Consider the following 22,368-nt stretch of genomic DNA (forward strand, 5'->3'; position numbering starts at 1 on the left):
ACTCATTCATGTCACCTAAAGGTAAACCTGTTTCTCCATCACCAGTTCAGCTCTGATGATTCAGTAAGGTCATCTCCTGGTTTCGACCAGCCGCTTCTACAGCTGTGGCTCCAGCAACATCAGCTGATACTAGAAATTAAAATCAAATGAATTCTAACAACAGCTGATCAAGCTTAAACGTGCTGCTGTTGTTTAGCGCGATAAACAAACAAGAGAGAAAAGCCGATCATTGATCAGTTTCATGACTGAAGTTTGAACAGGCGAGAGAATGACAGGGGAGGCTGTCATAAAGTTCAACATCAGTAACTTAGCGCGCACACAGCTGTATAGAACTCCATCGTGCTAGCTACCACGCAGTACGAGTTATTATAACTGATTGTAAAAGTCAGCACAACGAAAATAAACTACACCTAAACTCGGTTTATATCTGACCGAAATAGAGTGCAGGTCATAACTTCTTACCTGAAATTCAGTTCACCTCACGCTCCGACCGGCAGCCGCCTGCTTCTCCTGCCTTCGGTTTCCCTGATCCACGATCTACCACCGTCGATCGGCGGTCGCCTCGCCGCCTCGTTCCCCGCATGTTCTTTCTGACACACACCGGTGGATAGCTGCCCTCGTTGTAGCTCCGCGTCAGCGACTACCAAACAACTCAGTTATTTTTCCACATCGACCAGCATCTGGACAATCCACCGCCTTTCACTGTTTGTACCGTTACTAAAAAAAACCCTCATCGGCTCATAAAAAACGAAAAATAAGTCCAGCTATGACCCTGATCAAAAAGACAGCCAGCTCGGGTTAGCTAGCTACCTGTCTAGCTCTTTGCAGGCACCGAAAACATCAGAGCTAATATGGGATGTCTTGGTAACACGAGCAGATATTTGAAGTTTACATCTGGCCAATCCACCACCTTTCACTGTTTATACCGTTACTAAAATGAATAAATAAATAAATCATCGTCCATATAAACGAAAAATAAGTCCAGCTAAAACACATACTGTCGCGAGCGACCGGGTGCTGACACGAGTTTCACCCGCCTCAATATAAGCCAAGCCTGGGTGCTTTTTCACGAAGGGTCGCTAGCGTGCTAGCTAACTATGCTAGCGGCGCTAGCTAGCTAGCCGGCTATCAGCAACACATAAGAGAACTGCTGCTAAATAAACTACACCTAAACTCGTTTATATCTGACCCAAATAGAGTGCAGGTCATAACTTCTTACCTGAAATTCAGTTCACCTCACGCTCCTGCCTTCGCTTTCCCTGATCCACGATTGACCTCCGCGTTAGCAAATACCGGTCGATCGGCGGTCGCGGCATGTCCTTTCTGTCATACACCGGTGGATAGCTGCCCACTGTTGTAGCTCCGCGTTATAGCACCACCAAACAACTCAGTTATTTTTCCACATCCAGCTGTAACTCCGATTCTGTGCGAGCATTGCGAGAGACCGGGGAGGTGAAACGACAGAGAGAGTCCCCTCGCTATCCATTTGCAGCCAAGTGCGGCAGCTAGCTAGGTAGCCGGCTAGCTGTCAGGCAGGACCAACGTCGTCAGAGCACTGTCGCTAAATATGGGATGTCTGATAAAACAAGCAGATATTTGAAGTTTACACACCTGCATTCTCGCCTGAAAATATCTTAAAAGTGTATTTTGTGACCTAGAAACACGAATAAAAGACATATAAAACGAAGTGGTGTCCGCCATTGTTTAACTCGGCAGAGGGGTGCTATGAATTATGGGATATGGAGTTTGTAACAAGCATACAGATTTCAGCCGTACTACTCCCGTATACCACTAGAGAGAGCCAAGACACCACAAATGAAGTCTGTTATTTGGCGCCAAAAGATGAATTGGCCTAAATTTGTACTAAAATATTAATATTTAAAAAACTATAAAAGTCATAAACACCAAAAGTCACAACATAATAGTCCAGCTCCAGCCGCACAAAATGATCTAACATATGTAATCCTAATGTCAAAACTGTTTGGCAGAGGAGCGCGGGAAAATTTTCACTAAAATATTAATATTTTAAAAACTATAATAGTCATAAACACCAAAAGTCATAGCACACCATTCCAGATCCGGCCGCACAAAATGAGGTAACATATATGAAGCTTGTCTCAAAACTGCGGGGCGAGATACGTGCCGAAATTTAGGCGGAAGATGGAGAATAATAATAATAATAAGAATAATAAATCCGACGAATAGTAATATGTGTGCCTCTTTCCATAGGCACACATAATAATAATAATAATAATAATAATAACTAGAAAGCGAAAATTTTAGAAGAAATTTTATGTGTGCCTATGCCGCTGCTAATCTGTGTAGTTTCCATTCATACGGCTACAGACAGCAAAACTCAGAAGAGCAGCCATTCTCCACCATGAATTATGGTAAAAACAAACACCGCTCGCGCCTCACAGATGACAGCTTACAGTTTTGGGTAAAGATGAGGTCACTTTGTACAGCCCCGATTTGCAGACGCTGTGCACACAGGTTCATAAGCAGAAGTCCCTCTGTACCACGGCAGACCCCGACAATGTTTGCACGAACACACTTTGAACCAGTACGTTATGGACCACTTTCACACATGGTTGGTGTACCCTCCCAGCCAGCTGTAGCTTTCAACTCACAGCCCGACACACACCCAAAAAACAGCCGAGAGAGCACAGACTACGCCCGAGAGGTGTGATTGCAGATGCCCCTCAGGTGGTCCACCTCCCCTGCAGCGGCACTGCAGACCACGCCCCGCCACACATATCAAACACGTAAAATAAATATTTATGCACTTTGCATTCACTTTTTGTTTTTTGTTATTTTACACAGTGTTCTGAATGATGAACAATGGTCTACAGCCAATCTTGTGTATTATTATACAAACTTTGGTTGTAAGATTCAGATAACTATTTAATAAAAGCTAAATATTTATACAGGGAGTGCAGAATTATTAGGCAAATGAGTATTTTGTCCACATCATCCCCTTCATGCATGTTGTCTTACTCCAAGCTGTATAGGCTCGAAAGCCTACTACCAATTAAGCATATTAGGTGATGTGCATCTCTGTAATGAGAAGGGGTATGGTCTAATGACATCAACACCCTATATCAGGTGTGCATAATTATTAGGCAACTTCCTTTCCTTTGGCAAAATGGGTCAAAGAAGGACTTGACAGGCTCAGAAAAGTCAAAAATAGTGAGATATCTTGCAGAGGCATGCAGCAGTCTTAAAATTGCAAAGCTTCTGAAGCGTGATCATCGAACAATCAAGCGTTTCATTCAAAATAGTCAACAGGGTCGCAAGAAGCGTGTGGAAAAACCAAGGCGCAAAATAACTGCCCATGAACTGAGAAAAGTCAAGCGTGCAGCTGCCAAGGTGCCACTTGCCACCAGTTTGGCCATATTTCAGAGCTGCAACATCACTGGAGTGCCCAAAAGCACAAGGTGTGCAATACTCAGAGACATGGCCAAGGTAAGAAAGGCTGAAAGACGACCACCACTGAACAAGACACACAAGCTGAAACGTCAAGACTGGGCCAAGAAATATCTCAAGACTGATTTTTCTAAGGTTTTATGGACTGATGAAATGAGAGTGAGTCTTGATGGGCCAGATGGATGGGCCCGTGGCTGGATTGGTAAAGGGCAGAGAGCTCCAGTCCCACTCAGACGCCAGCAAGGTGGAGGTGGAGTACTGGTTTGGGCTGGTATCATCAAAGGTGAGCTTGTGGGGCCTTTTCGGGTTGAGGATGGCGTCAAGCTCAACTCCCAGTCCTACTGCCAGTTTCTGGAAGACACCTTCTTCAAGCAGTGGTACAGGAAGAAGTCTGCATCCTTCAAGAAAAACATGATTTTCATGCAGGACAATGCTCCATCACACGCGTCCAAGTACTCCACAGCGTGGCTGGCAAGAAAGGGTTTAAAAGAAGAAAAACTAATGACATGGCCTCCTTGTTCACCTGATCTGAACCCCATTGAGAACCTGTGGTCCATCATCAAATGTGAGATTTACAAGGAGGGAAAACAGTACACCTCTCTGAACAGTGTCTGGGAGGCTGTGGTTGCTGCTGCACGCAATGTTGATGGTGAACAGATCAAAACACTGACAGAATCCATGGATGGCAGGCTTTTGAGTGTCCTTGCAAAGAAAGGTGGCTATATTGGTCGCTGATTTGTTTTTGTTTTGTTTTTGAATGTCAGAAATGTATATTTGTGAATGTGGAGATGTTATATTGGTTTCACTGGTAAAAATAAATAATTGAAATGGGTATATATTTGTTTTTTGTTAAGTTGCCTAATAATTATGCACAGTAATAGTCACCTGCACACACAGATATCCCCCTAAAATAGCTAAAACTAAACACAAACTAAAAACTACTTCCGAAAACATTCAGCTTTGATATTAATGTGTTTTTGGGTTCATTGAGAACATGGTTGTTGTTCAATAATAAAATTATTCCTCAAAAATACAACTTGCCTAATAATTCTGCACTCCCTGTATGAGAGTAAGAAAGAAAAGTATATCTTTGTGTCCACCTTTCTCTGTTAATGCCCTACCTGGCCCCCTGGCAAAAGCTTTGCTAGATCCGCCCCTGCACAGTTACCAGCTGTCAGCTAAATAAAAAAAGGAGCTTGGTGTTTATTTCTCTCAGAAACAGTTCATAACTTCCCTTCAACTCATTCATGTCACCGAAAAAAAAGGTAAACCTGTTTCTCCATCACCAGTTCAGCTCTGATGATTCAGTAAGGTCATCTCCTGGTTTCGACCAGCCGCTTCTACAGCTGTGGCTCCAGCAAACATCAGCTGATACTAGAAATTAAAATCAAATGAATTCTAACAACAGCTGATCAAGCTTAAACGTGCTGCTGTTGTTTAGCGCGATAAACAAACAAGAGAGAAAAGCCGATCATTGATCAGTTTCATGACTGAAGTTTGAACAGGCGAGAGAATGACAGGGGAGGCTGTCATAAAGTTCAACATCAGTAACTTAGCGCGCACACAGCTGTATAGAAACTCCATCGTGCTAGCTACCACGCAGTACGAGTTATTATAACTGATTGTAAAAAACGAAAATAAACTACACCTAAATTCGGTTTATATCTGACCCAAATAGAGTGCAGGTCATAACTTCTTACCTGAAATTCAGTTCACCTCACGCTCTGACCGGCAGCCGCCTGCTTCTCCTGCCTTCGGTTTCCCTGATCCACGATCTACCACCGGTCGATCGGCGGTCGCCTCGCCGCCTCGTTCCCCGCATGTTCTTTCTGACACACACCGGTGGATAGCTGCCCTCGGTTGTAGCTCCGCGTCAGCGACTACCAAACAACTCAGTTATTTTTTCCACATCGACCAGCATCTGGACAATCCACCGCCTTTCACTGTTTGTACCGTTACTAAAAAAAAACCCTCATCGGCTCATAAAAACGAAAAATAAGTCCAGCTATGACCCTGAGTCAAAAAGACAGCCAGCTCGGGTTAGCTAGCTACCTGTCTAGCTCTTTGCAGGCACCGAAAACATCAGAGCTAATATGGGATGTCTTGGTAACACGAGCAGATATTTGAAGTTTACATCTGGCCAATCCACCACCTTTCACTGTTTATACCGTTACTAAAATGAATAAATAAATAAATCATCGGTCCATATAAACGAAAAATAAGTCCAGCTAAAACACATACTGTCGGCGAGCGACCGGGTGCTGACACGAGTTTCACCCGCCTCAATATAAGCCAAGCCTGGGTGCTTTTTCACGAAGGGTCGCTAGCGGTGCTAGCTAACTATGCTAGCGGCGCTAGCTAGCTAGCCGGCTATCAGCAACACATAAGAGAACTGCTGCTAAATAAACTACACCTAAACTCGGTTTATATCTGACCCAAATAGAGTGCAGGTCATAACTTCTTACCTGAAATTCAGTTCACCTCACGCTCCTGCCTTCGCTTTCCCTGATCCACGATTGACCTCCGCGTTAGCAAACACTGGTCGATCAGCGGTCGCGGCATGTCCTTTCTGTCATACACCGGTGGATAGCTGCCCACTGTTGTAGCTCCGCATTATAGCACCACCAAACAACTCAGTTATTTTTTCCACATCCAGCTGTAACTCCGATTCTGTGCGAGCATTTGCGAGAGACCGGGGAGGTGAAAGGAGAGAGAGAGTCCCCTCGCTGTCCATTTGCAGCCAAGTGCGGCAGCTAGCTAGGTAGCCGGCTAGCTGTCAGGCAGGACCGAGGTCGTCAGAGCATTGTCGCTAATATGGGATGTCTTGATAAAACAAGCACATATTTGAAGTTTACACACCTACATTCTCGCCTGAAAATATCTTAAAAGTTTATTTGTGACCTAGAAACACTAATAAAAGACATATAAAACGAAGTGGTGGCCGCCATTGTTTAACTCGGCAGAGGTGTGCTATGAATTGTGGGATATGGAGTTTTCCACCAAGCATAGAAGCCATTGTGTTTACCGTAACTATTCAATGGTTCGCGCAACCTTAAAACCTCCAATGGTTCCTGAAAGCAGCGAGGGTGCGCGCGCCATTGATATTGTCGTCATTACGGTATCCAAATAAGGGTAGACAGGCTGTACCACTCCCGGCATACCACTAGAGAGAGCCAACACACCACAAATGAAGTTTGAAATTTGTTCAATGGGACCAAAAGATGGCGCCAACACACCACAAATGAAGTCTGTTTATTTGGCGCCAAAAGATGAATTGGCCTAAATTTGCACTAAAATATTAATATTTAAAAAACTATAAAGTCATAAACACCAAAAGTCATGACATAATAGTCCAGCTCCAGCCGCACAAAATGATCTAACATATGTAACCCTAATGTCAAAACTGTTCGGCAGAGGAGCGCGGGAAAATTTTCACTAAAATATTAATATTTAAAAAACTATAAAATTCATAAACACCAAAGTCATAGCACACCATTCCAGATCCGGCCGCACAAAATGAGGTAACATATATGAAGCTTGTCTCAAAACTGCGGGGCGTGATACGTGCCGAAATTTAGGCGGAAGATGGAGAATAATAATAATAATAAGAATAATAAATCCGACGAATAGTAATATGTGTGCCTCTTTCCATAGGCACACATAATAATAATAAATCCGAGGAATAGTAATATGTGTGCCTCTTGGCATAGGCACACATAATAACTAGAAAGCGAAAATTTCAGAAGAAATTTTATGTGTGCCTATGCTACTGCCAATGAGTGTAGTTTGCCTTTAATGTGGTTCAATTAGTGCCGGTTGCCATTTATAACACCAGAGGGAGCAAGATGCAACATGAGCATAGTTTGCTTTTTATACCACAAGAAGGAGGGAAATGGAATACAGCTGATTTTCATCTTAAAGCAAAGTAAGCTGTATTGTGATCTCTGTTATATGCGGCATACAGAGATGAGAGAAAGATGCTCCAGTTACATGATTACAAAATAAGTTAATAGATATAAAAGAAAATAAATTATGCTTCAGTGTCAGGTGTTCAAGAGAAGTTACAATTTAGATTTTACAGTTTTGAGTCGTTTAAAGTGGTAGAAAAAAAGATGTCCATTAAGCGGTATTCAATTTGTATTTCAAAGGTATTTTAATGTCAAAGGGGAAAATACCACATGCAATTATGAAATTTCCCGTTGTGGGACTAATAAATGTATCATGTTATTCAAACAATATTTTGTACAGATACCATTTACAATAATGTATGACATTTAAACATGATATTTAGATTGTGGTAAATAGCAAAGCAATATAAAATAAAAAAGGAAAAGGAAACCATTCAAGTAACTTTATATTATGAACTGAAGAGTAAGGCAAAAGTATAAATGAAAAGCATACAAGCATTAATGTATATAGATAAACCCAACAATCATATGACCCCCTATGAGCAAGCACTTTGGCGACAGTGGGAAGGAAAAACTCCCTTTTGACAGGAAGAAACCTCCGGCAGAACCAGGCTCAGGGAGGGGCGGCCATCTGCCGCGACCGGTTGGGGTGAGATGTAAACAAATCCAAAACTGTCCACAGAGCTACAGGGGGCACACTGGGATCGCAACAGCAGCCATAGAGGGAAACAGATTAGGATGTTCTTCCCAGTACTGAAGTGGGTCGGCTTTTCTTATGTGTGCGTTTTTCTCTGAGAGGTAGGTCTCCACTTTAGTTTCTGTTGATGAGGCACTCACGGATACTTCTGGATAAGGGTCATTTGGAAGCAAGTGGTTGGCTGACTTTGCGAAAACAGCTAGAAACAGATAAAAGGAAAACACAATTTAAAACAATAAAACAAGAGACATCACAAAGCGCAGCTCTTCAGTTAGCAAACTGGCAAGTAATGAAGTTCTAAAAAATAATTGGGAAAACAAATCTAACTTTAGAACTAAATGACCCAAAACTAAATTAAAAATGAAGTAAAAAAAAAAAAGAAATTGGCTTAATACTGGTGTCTTCTGATGAGGTAAGTCGCCATGCGAGGTAAAAACCACACGTGGCTGTAATTTGGTGGCCTGTATACAGTTCCAATCCAAGCATGTAGTTGGTTTAAATGGGTTTAATACTGGTGTCTTTTGATCACTTGACTGTATATATAAACCTGTTGAACAAAAGGTGCATTTTAATTTCACTATACCTGCCCATCCTTGTAGCCGGTCTCTACTAGCGTGGCACAGTTTCAAGATCAGTGTAGGGCTTCTCCACTGCCTTCACTGGACAGAACACATCTGAGGAGTTATGAATGAATGGATGACTTAATGAATGGATGAGATTATAGTTTGTTTCAAAGAATATAAAGTAAGAAACAAAAAAATACAAATGACCTGTTATGGCAGGGATCCCATCAGGTGCAGTCTTTCTGTTCACGTTTCTGGTCAGCTCTTCAATGGATGAGAGCACATCAGCAGTCTTATCTATCAGTTCCCACTGGTGAGCTGTCCTTGTTGGTGGTAGAGTGTGTTCAGAAAAACTCCCTTTTAACAGGAAGAAACCTCCGGCAGAACCAGGCTTAGAGAGGTGCAGCCATCTGCCGTGAGCGGTTGGGTGAGATGTAAACAAATCCAAAACTGTCCACAGAGCTACAGGGGGCACACTGGGATCGCAACAGCAGCCATAGAGGGAAACAGATTAGGATGTTCTTCCCAGTACTGAAGTGGGTCGGCTTTTCTTATGTGTGCGTTTTTCTCTGAGAGGTAGGTCTCCACTTTAGTTTCTGTTGATGAGGCACTCACGGATACTTCTGGATAAGGGTCATTTGGAAGCAAGTGGTTGGCTGACTTTGCGAAAACAGCTAGAAACAGATAAAAGGAAAACACAATTTAAAACAATAAAACAAGAGACATCACAAAGCGCAGCTCTTCAGTTAGCAAACTGGCAAGTAATGAAGTTCTAAAAATAATTGGGAAAACAAATCTAACTTTAGAACTAAATGACCCAAAACTATACTAAAAAGGTAGTAAAAAAGAAATTGCTTAATACTGGTGTCTTTGGATGGGTAAGTTGCTATTTAAGGTAAGAACCACACGTGGCTGTAATTTGGTGGCCTGTATACAGTTCCAATCCAAGCATGTAGTTGGTTTAAATGGGTTTAATACTGGTGTCTTTTGATCACTTGACTGTATATATAAACCTGTTGAACCAAAAGGTGCATTTTAATTTCACTATACCTGCCCATCCTTGTAGCCGGTCTCTACTAGCGTGGCACAGTTTCAAGATCAGTGTAGGGCTTCTCTACTGCCTTCACTGGACAGAACACATCTGAGTTATGAATGAATGGATGACTTAATTAATGGATGAGATTATAGTTTGTTTCAAACAATATCAAATGTTACAATATAAAGTAAGAAACAAAAATACAATTACCTGTTATGGCAGGGATCCCATCAGGTGCAGTTGCAGTCTCTCTGTTCACGTTTCTGGTCAGCTCTTCAATGGATGAGAGCAGTCTTATGTATCAGCTCCCACTGGTGAGCTGTCCTTGTTGGTGGTAGAGTGTGCTCAGTTGCAAAGACACTAAGATCACTTGGCAAGTCCATATCCCTCACAACCTTGCAGTCATTTTGTGTTAGTGAATTACACAATAAATGGGGTTGTGATAACTGTGATATGTATTCAGAACACCTGATTGGAGGCAGGCGTATGGCTGTGATATGTAAAGGTGATCAATCAATGTGTGTTTTTCGGTAGTTGCAGCAGTAATAAGTTGTGCATATCCTCTTGACTGAAACAGTTCTTGGATGGGTTTTTTTCCTCTGCTCATAAGGTCCTCATTGAAGTCTCCACAAACAATAATTGGTTGGCAATTCATCATTTCCAATGAGTCCAAAAGACATTGCATTTGTGGTAAAAACCTCACGTGGCTGTAATTTGGTGGCCTGTATACAGTTGCTATCAAAGCTGTGACTGGCGATTCAACCTTGATAACAACAAATTCAAGGTCAGTCACATTTTGCAGGTATTTTCGAGACTCTGCTGTAAGAACTGTTTTGTAGTACATTGCAACTCCACCGCCATTTACCTTTGCCATGTCTGTATGGTTTGTGTAAGAGACGTGTCTGTTGCGTGTGGCCATGTTGTACTGTTCGAGCTGGAAGCGGGGAGAAACTGATGATCCAGACAAGTGAGTTTCTGTTATGCATAAAACATCAGCAAGGCTGAGTTCATGGTGGCATCTCATGTCCTCCATGTGAGTTGGGAGACCTTGTGCATTGTGATGGATAATTGTCATCGTGGGGACTGTGGGAACAACTGATTTTAAGAATTGCAACAGTGGTCTTGCATTCTCAAATGATGCATGTCTCATATTTTTGAGTGCATCTGTGATGGCAGGATCAGCATAGATTTTCCTTTCATCAAAGTCTGTGATGTAGAGTCCTTTAAGTGAGGTTGTGCGGCTGAGTGCACATAGGCCATTCCAGGTCAAAAACACGCTTCAAACATACTACTGCTGACTCCATTGTCATGCCTTGTACTTTGTGAGCTGTACATGCAAAGGCCAACTTCATTGGAAATTGCCTGCGAAGAACTCCTTTTTTACTTGTAGATTCTTCACATTTCTCAATATATACAGGTTGTCTGAGGATCCTTGTATTTTTCTGCGAAATTTTTGCCCAGAATTTTGATTGTCCAGCGTAAGTCCAATGAGATTCACAGTTTTTGGTCCATCCTGTGTGGTTGTCACAATGTTCGTGATTGTTCCAAATGTCCATTAACAAGCCCATCTTCAACATCCAAATTTCTAATAATCATAACACGCACTCCAGGTGCACCTTGTATGTTATCAGGTAAATCTCTTTTGTTGCCTTTCATCATATCTGCCAGCAGGACCATCTCACCCGTTCGTGGGTCTTTTCTGTAGTCTTCGGCCTGAATATTTATGATATCAGAATGAAGAGCAGTTACAGTTGCTGAATTGTGTTTGTCACCTCTTTGTTTGTAGCATAAATGTGTAAACATTAGATGGACAGTCTTTTATGTCATGGATAGCCTGTGTGAGCAAGGCTTTATCATTGGCTTCAAGAGAATCTGTTTTTTGCTTTACTCTTATCCTGTTCAGAACTTCAGCAAAAGAATGATCATCTTTCTGTCGCATGATTTCTGTCAGGTTGACCATGTGGAAATAGTCTTTCCAGAGATCAAGGACATTGTCCTCGTACACACAGAGTGGTTTGGCTTTTCCAAGGGGTGGCAGCTGGTAAAAGTCTCCTACTGCAAGGATAGACATCCCACCAAAAGGCTTCTTGTTTCCTTTGATCTGCTGAAGTCTCCAGTGGATGTAGGCAAAAAGGTCTTTAGAAACCATAGATATCTCATCAATGACCAGAATCTCTGCATTTGAAAGTGAAGCTCTCACTTCATCCAGTGCATTGCCCAGTCCCTGATACGGCGGTTTTAAAGATTTTGGCAGCTTTAGCAGAGAGTGCAGTGTTTTCCCAGATATGTTAAAAGCTGCAGTCCAGTAAATGCAGCCAGCAGACTGCAGGGTAGGACATGTCTGCTTGGTCACGGAATCTGGGGAGTTGGTGCAAAATCTTTGTTGCCTCCTCATATATGCACTTGATAACATGTGATTTTCCACAGCCAGCTCCTCCAGAGACAAAATAAAAGAACTGCTCAGGACAGTGACCCCACACAAGTTTGAAACACCACTCACGCACTGCGTAGAATATGGATGCTTGGGTTTCATTCAGACTTTGGTACATTTTTCTGACAAAGTCTGGGCTCAGCTTTGGTGCTATGATTGCTGGCATGGCTCCACTGCTGCTACCACTGACTTGGTAGTCTGGAACAATGTCCATTTCATTTTCGTCAGTGTCATGTCTGGATTGTCGTTGGGCCACACACTCTAAACGATCTACTTCAACCTCAGGTGCAAAGGTGTTCCATGCATTGATAAGTGGGCCTTGTTGTTCAATCTGTTCCAATGCCCTTTCCATTGTTTTGCCATGGCTTTCATAACGCTTTTTGTTAAAGGTAACAATTGGCCGTACTGCAAAACCATGTTTTCGTCCACTTTTGTAGAACTGTTCAGATGTGGGGTGTTCTGTGTTTTTAAGGTCATCATTTGATCGATGTGGAAAATAAAGTTTTAGTAGTCTCCTATAAAACTTTTCTGGTTGTTTCTTTTCTGAGAAGCGAGGATATCTGATTATTGCAGGTTTCCCTCTTGTTCTCTTTTGAATATAACCCATGTTATTCAAAAGAGGGATGGCATTTTTTGACTCTGTTTGACGGCTGTAGAGAATCCTGTACTCTGAAGCAAATTCAGCCAAACACATTCTTTCAAACTCAGGTGTTCTGGGTCTGTTTGCATATTTTTCTGGCAATCCAGACATCCACACATTTTCATCATCTGGTGCCATGCTTTGCAACCTGCTCATCGGGAGACTCATTTTCAGGGCATCATCATCAGTCTGTATGAACACCACACTGCGTGAACACTTTTTAGTGGCAGGCTGCATGTCCTTGCCACGGATTCTGGGCACTGACTTCTCTGTGTTTAGCATATGCCTGCATTATCTGTTTCATTTCATCTCTTTCATTGACATTGGACGTTTTTACCTCCTGGATGACTCCATTAAGAAATTGTGTCATCTCAAATTCGGGTTTAGAGACATAAGACATTATGTACATCAGGCAGCTGTAGTCATCAATGACATATTGGATGTCCATGTTGGCATTCCAGGCCCTCAGCAGATCTGCATTGTATGCATTCACCCAGCAGTCATTAGGTTCACGCTTTAAGAGGATGACATGGCCATTGCTTAAATTGAAGGCACAATCCAAGTATTGTTCATAAGTTAATTTGCATTTGTGAAGCAGCTCAGACAAGTCTTCAAACGAGGAATTTGGGTCACAGAGCAAATCTCTCAATGGCTGGAGTTTTTCTTTGGCCTCTTTCTGTTTTTTTGCGAGAGCCATTCGTCTGTTTTTTTGCTTTTGTTTTTCATTTGTGCCTTTCTCCTTACTTGTGCTATGCTGCTTATCATTGTGATCGTTGTCATCATCTGGGCTTGGGAAAGTGATCATTGTGTGGTCTACGGGTAGTTTGGGGAACCCAAACCTACATGACACATTACCTTTTTTACAAGATCTGGAGTGATTTCTGCTGTGGACTTGAACCTCAGACACAATTTTGTGAAGTTCAGGATCGGCATTTTGGTCAGGCATCTTACATGTTATGTACTTGTCAATAAATTTGTACACGTGGTCTTCAAGGTCGCTTCCAAATTTAGGTGCATCTTTGACCCAAACCAATAAATGGATATGAGGGCTACCTCTGGCCTGAAACTCCACTCGATAAAAGTAATCTTCTACTTCACCGATGGGCTGTGCCGGGGACAGGATCAGTGTTGTCATTAGTGCATCGACTCTTTTTTCAAACAATCGCATCACAGTCACAGGGTTGCTTCGGAGAATTTCACACTTTGTGTTCCAGTCAAGTTGTGAAAAATCCACTTGTTCACCTTGTTGAGTTTTTATGACCTCAACAACCTCAGGCCATCTCATTTCAGCAGCTGAAAATGTCAGGAAAAAAGTTGGCTTTCCTAACTGTCTGACCATAGCATGGAGATCTTTCAGTGCCTTCTCCCAATAGGCTGGAGTACCTCTCAGAGGTTTCATGAAGCGTGTTGCATCTTTGTTATTTATCAGTCTCTCCACTTCGTCTTTATTTTGAAGCATTCTGTTACAAATTCTACGCCCATCCTTGGTGATTGCCTTACCTTTGCGCAATTGGATGGACATGCTGTTTGTAGCCATGTGTGTTTCTGTTACAAACTGTGCAAAGAATAGGTAGCTTTGGTCAGTTGCAAACCGTGTATCTGCAGAGAACAGCCGTGTATTAAAATACATGCTTGGGGACAGTTTGACTTGTCTGGCTTCATCTAATGTGTTCTGTCCAGTTGGGAACTGCACAGGAAAGGCCATGGCTTCAAGTTTAGGAACAGAGAAGAAGCCAACAGGTCTATTTCCTTGGGCGGGTGCAATGCTAAATATTCCTTCACCATATGATAAAATGTCCTGTGCTATATCTGGTGGTTGCATACAGGTGTCTAGAACAAGACCAGGGCGAAGTTCTTCCTTTTCTTTCTCCGTATCTTGTAAGGGCTCTCCATTTGACTGTTCAGGCGCCAATAGTTCGTTTACATCATGAGATGGCTCAAGTATTCCAGCTGTTGTATCCTCAGTGGTTCTTCTTTCTGGTACAATTTGGTTGTCGAAGTTTCTGGGCAGTGCATCTTGAATATCTGCATCAGCAGTGTCATGTTCTGTCTCGATTATCTGATTATTTGTGGGATCAGCAAAAGTAGCGTCATCATCAATAGATACATCTTTGTATTCTGAATGCATCTCTTTTAGCTTTGATAATCCTGCTAACACATTCTTCATGTTCACAGTGTAGAAGTGTTGGTATCCTTTGAATCTGATGTGTCTTTTCAGTTGTACCTGCAGGAGCTGGGCTTCATTGCTAGGTCTGGGAAGACAGTTTACTATGGTTTCCACATCCGACGGTACACAAACAACAGCCCCATGTACAGCTCTTTGCTGTCCTTTTGGTAATGCAATGATTTTGGCAAACGGGAGAATTTTAGCAATCAGTTGTCGTTCTAGTACATTTAATTGACTCAGTTCAATTGGAATGGGTGCTAGTGCTAAATTGTTTGCCACTGCGATGGAAGAGATCTTTCCTCGTTGTAGGTGGCTGTCACAGTTGTAGCAAATCCACTCTTGCATTCTTTGTTTTGGAATGGTACAATTAGCTGTACATTCACTATCACAAACATGGACAAATTTTCCTGTCAAGCAAGTGTCAACAATGTGACTATTTTTCACATACTTTGATCTTTTGCAGTGTTTAACTTGATTAGGAAACAGAGTTCTGTGGCACACCGTACAGACATGGGTGGGTCCTAACTGAATTGTTTCACGGAAAGCTAATGTGGCTGCTTGCATCACACTATTCACTACAAGCTGGGGCTGTGCTTCAGACTGTGGACCCTGCTGCAATTGTGTTACTAGTCGGCTGTATTTCTTCTTTATTCTCTGTGCACACAACTTTTTATAAATGGCGAAAGATGCAGTGGTAGCCATTTTGTGTCTCTGGTACTGGGCACAGCGCTGTATATGGTGCAGTCTGAATTGTGAGTCATTGTGGTACCTGGCATGAATTGATTTTTTTTGTTTGTGCCTGTAGTTTGGATCCGATGCATATATTGTTCTTATGTATGCCCTCTTCCTTTCTCTGACATCCTCCTCTCTGTATTTCTGCCTCATGTATTTTTTCTGTCTGCTTTGAAAGTCAGCATCCGTTTTGTACCTTTGGACCAGATATTGCTTCTGTCTGCTTTGAAAGTCAGCATCCGTTTTGTACCTTTGGACCAGATATTGCTTCTGTCTGCTTTGAAAGTCAGTATCCGTGTTGTACCTTTGGACCAGATATTGTTTTTGTTTGGTTTTAAAGCTGGCATCCGTGTTGTACTTCTGAACCACATAGTTTTTCTGCCTGGTTTGAAAGTCGGGATCCGTAGAATATCTTCTGATAATGTAGTCTCTCTTCTTTTGTTGAAAATGAGGATCACTTTGGTACTTCTTCACCTTGTGGGCTTTTATTACTCCGTGAATTTGAGGATTTGCATAATAATTTTTGTTTGATAAGAGTTTTTGTTTGTGGTAATGACAGTTTACAGCATATTGGGTTTTCAAGGTCTGTAATTTTTTCATTCGAAATTCGTGACAAGTCGCATATCGTTCCTTTTCGTTCCTTTTTTTGTTGGTCTTCTTTGCCACTTCACTCTGCCTCTGATTTTTGGGAGCTTGACGATTAGCTTTCCGACGTCGTCGTTTATTTAATTTGCACACATTCCTTGCTGTTTCTCTTTCATTATTAAGTTCAATACTTTCTTGTTCTTTCCTGATGTTGCTTGTTGGATCGACAGATGTTTCAAGGTGATGTTCACATGAAGCCATTTTGTCTTGTGATGAGTTTGAAGTATTTTCTAACATTGTCATGTAGGTTTGGGCTGATTCTGGTTGAGGCACTTGCACAGTGGAATTTGTGATTTGTGGTGATGATGTAGCTGTTGCTCCTGTTGCCTGAGTGCAGGCTGTTCGTTGTGAGTGCTGACTCTTTTGAAAGAAACAGGCACAAGCTCATATCTTGCATACCTGCCTTGATTTTGAAAAAGGTTATGCAAGTGGTTGATCAGGTCATTCACATGAGTGAACGTGAGCATGACTGCTGTTCCATTTGGCTGGGGTAAACCTGCTGCACTTCTTGAATGTGAATCAAATAATCCATACCTCCCAGATTTGTCACGGAAAACTGCAATGCACTGAGGCGAAACCATGAGCAAACCATAGTTCACATCTGTTGACAGACATACAAGGCGACTAGCAAGAGGCAACCACCACTCTTTTCTTTGGTAAGTTTTGTCTTCTGCTTTCAGGTATCCATACCTTATGTTGTCCATTTTTACACTGTAGACATTTATGTCAGCATGAACTTCTTTGGGCAGGTCCTCCATGGTCAGATGATCTTGTGTATAACGCCTCTCCTGCTGAAGATTTGTTTTAATCCAACAGTAGAGTGCATCTCCCTGTTCAAGCACCTTATCAAGTCGGGCTGTGTTGAACTGGTGTTCCTCATTAAGGTAGGCCAGGAATGTGAGGGCATTACATGTGCACTGATGATTTCGAGAGAATTCTGTGTACCTTTCATCACTTTGACAATGAGTTGCACTGACACACCAGAAGTTCTGAACTGCGTTTCTCTGTAGCTCCTCTGTCAGTAGTTGTTCATTTATGTTGTGGAAAGGCTGATCAAGGAATGGTAAAGGTGACATGTTATTATTTAGTATTTAATGATAAGCATTTCAAGGTTGAGCAAAAACATATGCAACTCTTGGTACAATGATGTAAGACATTTTTTTTAAGTGACAAGGGTTGTATAAATAAAGATTTTCTTTAAAGTAAAAACATTTTTAACTATGGTAAAACAATGAAGCAATGTTCAGGCAAATTAAGCCAAATTATATCACTCCTCAAACATATTACAGCATAATCTAAAGATACGCAGCATCAGATAAGCCAGACAGAAAGAGTGTGACAGGAACAGTGAGAGAGAGTGAGAGAGCAGAGGTGGGAAGTAAAAATGACGAATATTTTAGATATCTGTAATTTACTTGAGTGCTGTTTTTTAATGACCTTTTATAAAGGTCATATCTGTACTTTCTGCTCCTTATATTTTCAAAGCAGTCAATTACTTTCAATATAACACATTAGCTGTTTCCTAAAATGTCGGCTGCATCCTTCGGAGGACCCGGCCTTCGCGATCTATGTGGGCTGGGTCCTTCGAAGGCCGAGAAGGCTGGAAGTACGAGGCTGTGAAATTGGACGGTCTAGCCTGCAGATTTGCGTCACCACTGTCTCGGTGGAGTTTAATAAACTCGGCTGTCTGCTCCTTGCTATCTAAAATATAACAGGACACTGGCGTAAATTCTCGACCGTCTTACAATTCTGTTTAATCAGTTTTCTGTTTGACGTTTATTCAGCTGTGTGAAAATCCTGGAGGAACCCACTCAATGGATTAATAATGTTTTATTTAATCTAATAATCTTATAACTTTGATCTCAGCCAAACGATTTACTTCGGAACAAATAAAACACCGAAAAAAGCCAAACAATTAAAATTTTAAGTTATCCGAGTGACTTATATATCATGTTTAACCTGGGTAGCGAAAGAGCGAGGGTCTGAAAACGATGAATTTGGGAGTCTGCTGCTCTCGCTGGCTGGAGTGACCATTGACCCCCCACGGCTTGCTATCGAGCGGGTGGGTAACAGACGTCTCGTTGGCGCACTTTTATATATATGATATATATATTAAATATATGATGTCTTGATAAACCCAGCAGATATTTGTAATTTACACAGCTACTTTGTCGCCTGAAAATATTTTAAGTTTATTTTGTGACCCAGAAAGATTAATAAGACAAATTTAAACTTAGTAGCGACCGCCATTGTTGGCAGTTGAAATTTGACTGGGCCGCGCTATGAATTCTGGGATATGGTGGGCCATAAAGGACACACCCGACCAATCCTTCAAATTCGGGGAAATGAAGGACGCATTTGTCGACTACATTTGAAGGAGTCGACGAATTGGGACAGCCTTCGTCTCCTAGTTGTGACATAATCGGCCTTCAAATGCGGTCTCCGGAGGATGCAGCCGACGTTTTGGGACACAGCTTTTCCTTTAGATTTCTGCGGGCCTTCAAACATTAACTAAATTGCAGCCTAAATACAAACATATGAAAGGAAATAATGTTTACGTATTATTTGTAAGAGGATCTCAGATGCTCTTAAATCAGATGTAATTCATTCACTGATTTCAGATTAAACCAGATGGTTCTGTACATGTGACATAAAAACACGTTTCATAGTTGTGTCACGTTTTGTAAAGAAATTACAAAATTCAGTAACAGGTTAAATGTGACATTGACATTCATCTTGATAAAAGATGAGTGTCACAAAGCCATGTTTGTATTTATTTGCACTGCTTTTCACTGTGGATGTCAATTTATCTGAACCTTTAAGTATAAAATGGTATAAAAGTTTTTTCTGAACAATATATGTAGAAATAGATAAAGAAACAGACATAAATAGCTGTTGAGATGTCTGCATGTTAGGAATCTGATGAAAGAAATTGACAAATGTACATGTTTAGTCTAACATTTTAGTATATTTAGTACGAGTTAGCAAGCATACTTAAGGTGAAAGACTAAATATCAACCCCGGTGATTATACAGCAAACATCACATGTATACCAATTGGTTATAAACATTTGTGGGCATACCTTTTTAGGTGGAGAATTTGATGCCGTGTGGAAATCATCAGTTGCCCAGACTCGTTTTGCTGGTGGACGATTGTCTGAAATCTGAATACAGTTAATCAAAATTAGAAAACCTACCTACTAACAGATTTGAAATAGAGTGTAACACTGGATACTTTAAAGAAAACATGAAACAGTAGCGGTTACTAAACTTAGAAAGCAATAAAGAAAAATTCCAGCTGTTTGCATAACTACTAAGAAATTTGAAAGTGAGTGTAACTGTAGAAACTTTAAAGAAAACTAACAGAAGCGATACAACAAAATTCTTACTGTTTGCATAATGCTAACATGTAATCATATGTCTTTAACATTTAATGGTAATGTAACTGTCCACTATAAATCCTTAATGGAGGAATACTGTTTTAAATTTACCTTGTTGCCTGGAGGACATGAGGAGGTGGGTCTATTCTCAGTTTCCAAGGACAAGCTGGCTGGTGCTGTCTGCTAACCCAGGAAAAACAGTATATAATGTTAAGACATTAAGTGACCTGACACTTTAATTTCAGTTTAAAATGCAATGCATGGCATGAACAGTTATGGCAGTTGGATAACATTACAAGATAGAAATGGTCAACTGCACCACGGAGCAACACTGTAAAGTTCACTAAACATACATGTTTTAAAGCCATTATTCAATACATTGTTATTGTTAAATAAATATTGTCAAATAATGGAGATCTAGATTTCAGTGAAAATAATTGTAATTATCATTTTTGCCATAATCGAGCAGCCGTATGGGTGGGCATACCTTGTAATTTCTTAATAGAGGAATATTTTTTTATATTTACCTTGGTACCTGGGGGACATAAGGAGGTGGGTCTATCCCGTGTTTCCAAAGATAACCCGGCTGGTGCCATCTGCTAACCCAGGAAAAAGGGTATAGAAAACATTAAGTGACCTGACACATTCATTTCATTTAAATGTTCTGTATACCATGCACTGTTATGCCAGTTGTGTGACATTATAACAAAAAATCCTAAACTGTATGGGTAAGTGTTCTTAACTGTCTCAAACATGTTTTGAAAACTGTTCAACTGTCTGTGATCACTACCATATCCTCATTACCTGGTCAGATGGAAAACTACTGACTGCCTCATCTTGGTTGTGGCCAGTGAGCATTGGGACAGCAGGATCAACCAGGTCAAGTGGTTTCCAGCGCTTCTTTTGTGCCTGGGATCTTTTATTTTTTCTCGGCATCTGGTAGAATGTCAACATAAAAACAGAATATTAATTATTGGCATTTCAAGCAATTTGTTATTTTAACCCTCTGATACATTGACAGATAAGATGACTACAACCAAAAAAGTCTCTGTTCCATAACAGTTTGTATATTGTAATTGAGAAAGTGATTACCTTGAAAGTTGGGAGGCAGATTTGTTGACCACGACAGTTACTTCGTTTTGGTGTACAGTAATTGGGAAAGTAATTACCTTGCAAAGCTGGGAGGCAGTGTTGTTGCTGAGACGCTGGTCGAATGCCAGCAGCAAGCAAACCCAGATGTTCACAGCTCAGTTACCACCTCAAACTTTTCAAACAAATCTTACAAGAACAAAGTGATTGCTTGCAAACTTAGGAGACAGTCTTGTTGCCCACAACAGTTTTGTTATAGAGTAATTGGAAAATTGGGTACCTTGCAAGGCTGACAGGCAGTCTCGTTGCTGGGAGGCGGTCTTGTTGCTGGGGCTCTGGCAGAATGCCAGCAGCAAGCAGACCCAGATGTTCACAGTCCTACTTAACACCTTAAACTTTGCAAACAAATCTCACAGAACAATTAGCAAACTGATTGGCTTGTAACACTGAAATGTAGCCTTGTACTGTCTGGTTTAAATTTCCTACTGAGAGACAAAGAGGAACTTTACTGTTTGGAAGGGAGTAAAAACACTGTACCACCTAATCTTAAAAGTTTTAATTACAAACAACAGCTCTGGAATAAAATGACATCCAGCGCTAAACACACCTATTTTTTTCTAAATATCACCTGAACACATACATAGAAAATATAAGGGGGGGCACTTACCTTGGCTGAATCAAGAGTTCAGGTATTAAAGGCTGCTGTAGTTAACGCCTTATAAAGACAGACAAAGAGAGGTGTGAAACGCGACTACAACGCAGCTATTGTTTCGTACGCGGTGAGAGTCGTATCTTAAAAGTTTCAATTACAAACGATACCACTGGAATAAAATCACAGTCATTTTGTAGATATCAGCGTCAAGACACAGAAAAGCACTTTTAAAGGTCAATTTCAAAAGCGTAGGAGGGACTGAAACGCTTGCTTTAGCTGACTATCCGCTAACTGGCTTTAGCATCGTGCCGAAACAAAGAAATCGATAAAGAAACACATTAAAAAAAAATCACGTTCAAAGCTAAATTTCAAACCAGAGACAGAGATACGCTTACCTTGTCATAGTAAATCACTTTCAAAAACAATTTCAAACCGGGAGACGCTTAATATCCTCTAACTAGCCAGCAACAAAATACCACAAGACAAGAGGTGTGAAACCCGACTACAATGAAGCTATTTTTTGAGAGTCGTATCTTAAAAGGTTCAATTACAAATGATACCACTGGAATAAAATCGCAGTCATTTTGTAGATATCAGCGTCAAGACACAGAAAAGCACTTTTAAAGGTCAATTTCAAAAGCGGAGGAGGGACTGAAACCGCTTGCTTTAGCTGACTATCCGCTAACTGGCTTTAGCATCGTGCCGAACGTGCCGAAACAAAGAAATCGATAAAGAAACACATAAAAAAAAAATCACTTTCAAAGCTAAATTTCAAACCAGAGACAGAGATACGCTTACCTTGTCATAGTAAATCACTTTCAAAATCAATTTCAAACCGGGAGACGCTTAATATCCGCTAACTAGCCAGCAACAAATACCACGAGACAAAGAGTGGTGTGAAACCCCACTACAATGAAGCTATTTGAGAGTCGCATCTTAAAAGTTTCAATTACAAACGATACCACTGGAATAAAATCACAGTCATTTTGTAGATATCAGCGTC

The 22,368-nt window shown here is 41.1% G+C and overlaps 1 protein-coding gene and 2 long non-coding RNA genes across 3 annotated transcripts; all 3 read right to left on the reverse strand.

Moving 5' to 3' along the window:
- Positions 1 to 8,674: 8,674 nt before the first annotated feature.
- LOC109198187 (uncharacterized) lies at positions 8,675 to 9,029 on the reverse strand. The gene is made up of 2 exons (XR_002059112.2): positions 8,802 to 9,029; positions 8,675 to 8,705 (listed from the first exon to the last, which is right to left on the reverse strand). It is a non-coding gene; the product is annotated as an uncharacterized LOC109198187 (long non-coding RNA).
- A 669-nt stretch (positions 9,030 to 9,698) lies between these two features.
- Positions 9,699 to 10,875, reverse strand: LOC112845645 (uncharacterized). The gene is made up of 2 exons (XR_003218513.1): positions 9,841 to 10,875; positions 9,699 to 9,735 (listed from the first exon to the last, which is right to left on the reverse strand). It is a non-coding gene; the product is annotated as an uncharacterized LOC112845645 (long non-coding RNA).
- Positions 10,876 to 16,484: 5,609 nt separating this feature from the next.
- On the reverse strand, positions 16,485 to 21,603 carry LOC109198186 (uncharacterized). Its single transcript, XM_019353764.2, has 6 exons — positions 20,994 to 21,603; positions 20,429 to 20,560; positions 20,152 to 20,223; positions 19,736 to 19,807; positions 19,328 to 19,408; positions 16,485 to 17,294 (listed from the first exon to the last, which is right to left on the reverse strand). Exons 2-6 carry the CDS (start codon positions 20,558 to 20,560, stop codon positions 16,485 to 16,487), a joined length of 1,167 nt encoding a protein of 388 aa, XP_019209309.1. The 5' UTR covers positions 20,994 to 21,603.
- Positions 21,604 to 22,368: the final 765 nt, after the last annotated feature.

Source organism: Oreochromis niloticus, unplaced genomic scaffold (assembly GCF_001858045.2).
Source record: "Oreochromis niloticus isolate F11D_XX unplaced genomic scaffold, O_niloticus_UMD_NMBU tig00008374_pilon, whole genome shotgun sequence".
In the NCBI taxonomy this organism is placed as follows: domain Eukaryota; kingdom Metazoa; phylum Chordata; class Actinopteri; order Cichliformes; family Cichlidae; genus Oreochromis; species Oreochromis niloticus.

Excerpts from the sequence above, each read along its gene's own strand:
- LOC109198186 (XM_019353764.2), bottom strand. The coding sequence starts at position 20,560 with ATGCCGAGAAAAAATAAAAGATCCCAGGCACAAAAGAAGCGCTGGAAA. Across the intron at positions 19,409-19,735 it reads CATGTCCTCCAGGCAACAAG|ATTTCAGACAATCGTCCACC; the intron begins GTAAATTTAAAA and ends AACTGTATTCAG. Across the intron at positions 17,295-19,327 it reads CAAATTCTCCACCTAAAAAG|CCTTTCCACAACATAAATGA; the intron begins GTATGCCCACAA and ends TTCCTTGATCAG.